This window comes from Atractosteus spatula, unplaced genomic scaffold (assembly GCF_055471065.1).
Source record: "Atractosteus spatula isolate fAtrSpa1 unplaced genomic scaffold, fAtrSpa1.hap1 Scaffold_187, whole genome shotgun sequence".
NCBI classification, from domain to species: Eukaryota; Metazoa; Chordata; class Actinopteri; order Semionotiformes; family Lepisosteidae; genus Atractosteus; species Atractosteus spatula.
In genome coordinates this window covers 28657-34709 of record NW_028296749.1, presented here as the reverse complement: position 1 = coordinate 34709, position 6053 = coordinate 28657, and the positions used below count along the sequence as shown (strand labels likewise).

At 36.3% G+C, this 6053-nt stretch overlaps 1 protein-coding gene across 1 annotated transcript; it reads left to right on the top strand.

Annotated features, from left to right (window-relative positions):
- The first annotated feature begins 2447 nt into the window (after nt 1-2447).
- On the top strand, nt 2448-5169 carry LOC148808881 (transmembrane protein 220-like). The gene is made up of 6 exons (XM_088909353.1): nt 2448-2655; nt 3100-3129; nt 3338-3398; nt 3508-3631; nt 3868-3927; nt 4612-5169. The coding sequence occupies exons 1-6, from the start codon at nt 2527-2529 to the stop codon at nt 4742-4744; spliced, it is 537 nt and encodes a 178-aa protein (XP_088765479.1). The 5' UTR covers nt 2448-2526; the 3' UTR covers nt 4745-5169.
- Nucleotides 5170-6053: the final 884 nt, after the last annotated feature.

Here is a 6053-nt window from a genome sequence, read left to right as displayed (position 1 = left end):
CTGTATGTGACCAGCCCGTCAATTTCCGCCCACGTAGTCTGACAGCGCCTCAAAATCCACAATAAAGCAATAAAGTCTGATAAAGTCAGAGTATTTCCCATTCCACAGTAATCGCCAGACCACTGCTAGTGCTATAAATGAAAGCCCTGAATTAAAAGGAGCCAAGACACACTAGGCATAAAATTTGCGGTGCGAGTTGTAGTTAGTCCCACTTTATAAATAGTAAAGCTGTTGTTCAATCTAAGTTACATATTTTCAAATTATGCAAGGATTTGGCTATACTCTCCTCCCCCACCCAAAAATGTCAGTACTGCAACCTAATATGATTTTAGTGCTGAATGTAGAATAATTACTTGGAGATTTTCGTATACAACAAAAAATGACATACTACCTTTATGCCCTTACGTTTAACATACATCAAAGCAGCTACAGTATAATAGCTGCAATATAAGACAAAAGAACTGGGCTATAAATAGTAGGAGTGTGTATGGAGGGGGTTCCCTGTAGTTGTTTATTCCTTTTGGGGATTTGGGGATTTTAGGTTGTGTCAGAGTGGGATTACAGGATGACAATTCAGACTGAACAGGCAAGTGTGTGAATGTGGAGTGTGACTTACAGTAGGACCTGCAGTGCTAAGTAGTGGTTAGTATCTGTGAGTTACAGCAGCTGTAAGAACTTCATTTATTTTCAACATGTCCACATTATCATTATTGAACTGTAGTTTGACCTTCTGTCTCGGGAGGTCCTGAAGCAGAAGGGAATTGGAGACTAGGAGACAGGAGAGATAGGAACACAAATGCCATGTTGTAAAAAGGAGTACTCTCCAGGTCATTGTAAATACAAATTTGTTCTCTAAATACTATGAAGTATTGATGAGCAGTGGAGTAGTGTGTGTAGTGGAGAATATGTGTACCTTTCTTAGGGCGGTGCAGTGGCTCTGTGGTTAAGGATCTGCGCCTGTGGCTAGAAGGTTGCTGGTTTGTATCCTTCAGCCTGCAGAAGAATCCTACCCCATTGGGCCTCTAAGCAAGGCCCTTAACCGCAACTGCTCCAGGGTCACCATATAAATGGCTGACCCTGCACTCTGACCCCAAGCTTCTTTCCCTGTCTGTGTGTCTCATGGAGAGCAAGTTGGGGTATGTGAAAAGACAAATTCCTAATACAAGAAATTGTATATGGCCAATATATGATCTTATATTTCTAACTGCGGCATTATTGGCTAGAAAAGCCTTTATAGAAGTGTACTGTAGTATGTCTACATATCCATAAATAGCGTACCAAGAGGCCATATTGCCTAGGTAAAGATGTGTATATGTAAATATATATTAATAATGCCTCTATCCCTATATGTCTATGGCGTGATGTTTTGACTCTTATATGCCTCTTCTGAATGCCCATGACTGTGTTCAGTAGGTGTGGTTGCTTTCAACCGTCAGTGTGAGATTCCCCACACTGTCACATCACCACAGTCCTTGGGGGTATAATAAGGGCCCCTTTTAGAGAGAGAGAGAGAGTCAATGCAGTTAGTGGCAGTCTGTGGGGCGTGTGTTGGTGCAGTCAATTGCCTGAGCTGCCTCTTTCAGAGAAATAAAAAGCACACCACCCTTTTGGAGCTGCAGTCTGGGTCAGAAGATATCCTTTATCTTCAGGGCTTGCATAGATGCTGAGCAGTGTTACAATAATGTTAGTGGTGTCAGAGTGGGATTACAGGATGGCAATTCAGACTGAACAGGCAAGTCAGTAGAAGGGCAATAAAAGCGAAGCACAGGACCACTAGAGTCTTCCAGGAGCCAGCTGACAGTAAACAGACTCCCAATACAGCAGGAAGATCTAACTGGGGAGCAAAGAAAGACTCCAGGCAGCAGAAAATTCATACAGAGATGAAAGGCACTGGACAGGCCCCTCGACCCTGCTGGAGTGGAGGAGAGGTAGAGGAAGAACTCCTGCATCACCTCCAGACCTCCTTGCGGCATGGGAATAGATCAGGAAGGTGGAAGACTGGTTGCAACAGTCAGCTTTGTGAATGGCTGAGTGGACCTGTGGAGGCACAGTTCACTTTTATGATGGCAGTGAGCAAGACCAGGCTCATTGTCTAGATCACTGAGGCTTTATGCCTTGCAGGGTAACATGGTAGTATGGCAGGTGCATGACCAACTAGTTAACCGGAGAACAGTTACAATAACAGCAATACAACAGCATTTTAATATACTTTATTTATTGTTCCTCTAAAGACATATGTTCAGATCTTTTCTTCTTTACCTCGATAAATACGCATTTATTTAAATGTTTGTTAACAGTGGATAACAACAGTTTACTACAGTATTCTTACAAGATCTACCACAATTTTAAACCTTGTGCTTTCGCTTAATGCACAATGCACAATGTACAATACTATTAATTTGTGCTCTGTAGCTACGCTAATGGAACTATAATTCCCAAACTGCATTGCAAATGTCCATGTGATCTGACTCAAACTCAATAATGGCAGTTTCTTTCATCTGGGCAAAGTACTGACAAAAAAATAAAATGAGCAAGAAACACGAATTAACAAAAAACGGAAAAACAAAATGCGGGTCTTCGGAGTGTTTTCAAGTATTATGGAGAAGCTGCAATTTGTGTATGTTTTTTTTCTTTGCTTTAGCGGCATATGTGCAGGCAAGTACCGTACTAAAGACAAATTTGACTTGTTTTGGAAATTGAAGTGCAGTTGTTTTTATATATTTGTTTAAACTCTTTAATATCTTTATAGGTGTGTGTATGCTGTTTATATTAATAAATAGTACTGAGGCTGGTTACGTTTTGGTGACAAAAACTGTGATAGTTTATAAAATTGTTGTATAATTTAGAAGTCATAAGCACATATATTTCAACACTGTCATACTTAAGTAATTCGATGTAATCGTTCTCAAACACTGAATGCATTTTATGTATTTTGAGTTTTATGCGGTATGGATAACTCAACATCCACAAATGTATTGTTTCTCTGATGACATAAACGTTTTTTTGTTTTAAAAAACACCTTTAAAACTATTTTTTATCATTGTTGCTCTTTCAAACTAGACAGAAAAAAATCAATTTAATTATTTTTGATTATTCTAGATCAATGACCCCGATGCTGGCATATGGATGGTGAGTCCTAAACAGTACACCGTAGTACGAAGTATAAAACTGAATTCTTCACTTCAGAGAAAGCATACGAACTCTACCAGTGCGTATCTTCAAATGCATCTTAAAGGGCCTCTAAAGAACATCGAGCGACACCTGCTGGCTGTATTTGGAAAATCTTACTGTTTTTATTTCCTGACTTCCAAGATTATAAATGCGTTTGTATTTACAGGTTGCATATTCAATCCCAGCTTCTTTGTGTTTTCTGATAAGCCTTAAGCCTCCAATTACAGGTATGACTCTGTCCTGATATCTGTTTTTATGTCATGAAAGCTGATCCAGTCCCTCCTATGCTATGTAGCTCAGTAACTGCAAAATCAAGATGAATGTGTTGTTTTTCAGAGGTATTAATCTGGAGGAGACTATCTGATCTTCATATGCTTATTTGTGCTGCTGTAGCTGCCATGTTGGGATGGTCCTTGTATAAAAGTAAAGCTGAAAATATCTTCCAGAAAGAAGAAGGAAGGTAATTGTCACTTTTCTATCCAAAGGTAAACTCTGGCATAGGTTTGAACAATTAATATTAAAGACTGATTTTATAATTGATTCCTTATATTGATTATATATTATATTGATTCCAGTATAGTTATATTGATGTAATCACCCTTTACTTTTATTTTTGGAAGTATTGTTACACTTCACTTGGTTTTAATCTCTCTCACCTTAATTGATCACTCTATTATTTTTTTGCTGTTCTCTTAGAGAGTTCTCTGGATTAGTATTAATCGTGGTGTGGCTGATCCTGTGTCGTCATTCAGGAAGGTGAGGTGTTCCTCTTGTTTTATCCATTGGTGAGAAATGTGATTAAAATATACAATGTTTACACTCTAATAGATATTCTAATGCGGTTTCTTCATTTTACAGTTCATTTTATCTAAAGGCACTGTAATGCATCTAAATCTATTTCTTTAACCGAAGGTTAAAAACTTTTTTACTTTACTATCCTATATTAAAATAGCTATTAAAAGGAATTCAAAACAATCAAAAGTTGTTTCTTTATCCATATTTTCTTTATAAAAACAGAGGCAAGAATCATAGAAAAAGTAGATTTTTACTTATATTGTATACTTTTATATTTAAGTAGGTAGCTGTGTCAGCATGTGTAGGCTAAAGGTTTATTCCATGCAGAAAAGAGAAGAAACCCAAGGCTATACAGCCGAAACATTATGTTTCTTTTCTTCTCTTTTCAGCAACGAAAATGGGAGATATCGTACATATCGTACTTCCTTTCTACAATGTCAAATTATAGTTTAGTGATGAGATGCGTAATGATTTGGGCTTCCTTCTAATGACACTGAAGTCAAAATGAAATTGCAGAAGTTTTAGATTGACTTTTTCGATTGACTGTTTTTACAATGTACAACATTGGGTAATGTTTTCATCCAGCCCAATATAAGTCATTTTAAAATAGGTTCAGCATATCCAGTTATTTGTTTTCTATTTCAGGAATTCAGTTGGAGCCTTAAGAGTTTCCACTGCTGTGGGAATCACAGCTTTCCCTTTGGTGACATGGCTGTACTACTACATCAACAAGGAGCTGAGGTCCTCCTGGCCCTCACATTGTAAAACCGCACTGTAAATTACAAGAAAGAATATTAAGATAAACCTGTGTTTATAATACCACAATGTTCCAATGTTTACAATTACTGAATATGTTTGTAAATAACCTGACATATACACAGTAAGTCCAATGTGCATTTTTGCATCAAAAGTTAAAAAGAGAATACAAACGTGATACCTGTTTGATTGTAGAATACATACATGAAGTATATTTTGTGTCACTGCATTACACAGTTAGGTTTATCCTTAACGTATTTAGAATTTTTCTCTACAAAAAGCTTTTGGACTTTGTGAAGTCAAGAAATTTGAACTGAAGAAATCTTTGGGGATTCCTTATATGATGAACTAAAAGAACAGCACTAATTCAGTATCAAAGTTGCCAACAGCATCTTTGTAGAAATACTTTTGACCTAAAATATAGCATTTAATAAAATCTCAATTTTACCAGACCTTTTAGACCTTAATTGTATTTCTTGAATAGTAATTTATTTTAAAACCATATTGCTCAAAACATGGCTAATGTTGGACATATACTGGCAACTAACACCTAAAATAGCTGGAAGACCTTCTGGAACTTAACCACATAGTATATATAACACTGTTGGGGTATTTTGGTTATCTGAAGTTATAGCAAATGACACATTTTCCAAGGGTGACTTGAGACAAATAACATGCCTTAAGTATGCATGCACTATCATTTAATAACACAAGCTACAGAAGAAAAACAAACATGACATGAATTTTGTTTTCCCAAGTTACTTGTCTTGATTTGCTAAACTGCTGGGAATCATCTTATCAAAATTAACAAGAACTTATTTTTCAGACAAAGACATATTAAAAATAATGAAAATATGACTATATGCTTATTCTTACATTTAAAAGTGACTGCATTTAGAAATTTACTATTTACAGGCTATGTATAATTCCCACTCAGCTGGGTTTCTTAAGGATCAGAGTTTCAGACCCCTGATCTAGGCCTACCAGTTTAAAATCAGAAATAAGTAAATGCCAAGACCAGAAAGGTGGCATTACATAAGTTTAGGTTAACCATGAACAGACACTTATTTTTTTTAATCAAGCAAACATTAAAAGTGTTTCTGAAAGAGATTAAAGTGATTATACAAATTTGAACAACAACAATAATAGCAGTTTTGTTTTGTGAAGTTAAAAGCTTTTTATGACTTCTTCAGGTTCCAAAAAAACATGTAAACCAACATCGTGGATTTAGCAGTATTCATAAAATACTGCATTATTTCATAAATAAATCATTAATTCATAAAAAGCACACTGATAGCCAAACCAACCATGTAGTTTCCAGCCTAGCAATC

Coding starts and splice junctions, on each gene's coding strand:
- LOC148808881 (XM_088909353.1), top strand. CDS start 2,527: ATGAGCAAGAAACACGAATTAACAAAAAACGGAAAAACAAAATGCGGG. Junction 3,130..3,337: donor CCGATGCTGGCATATGGATG/GTGAGTCCTAAA, acceptor TTGTATTTACAG/GTTGCATATTCAATCCCAGC. Junction 3,632..3,867: donor TTCCAGAAAGAAGAAGGAAG/GTAATTGTCACT, acceptor CTGTTCTCTTAG/AGAGTTCTCTGGATTAGTAT.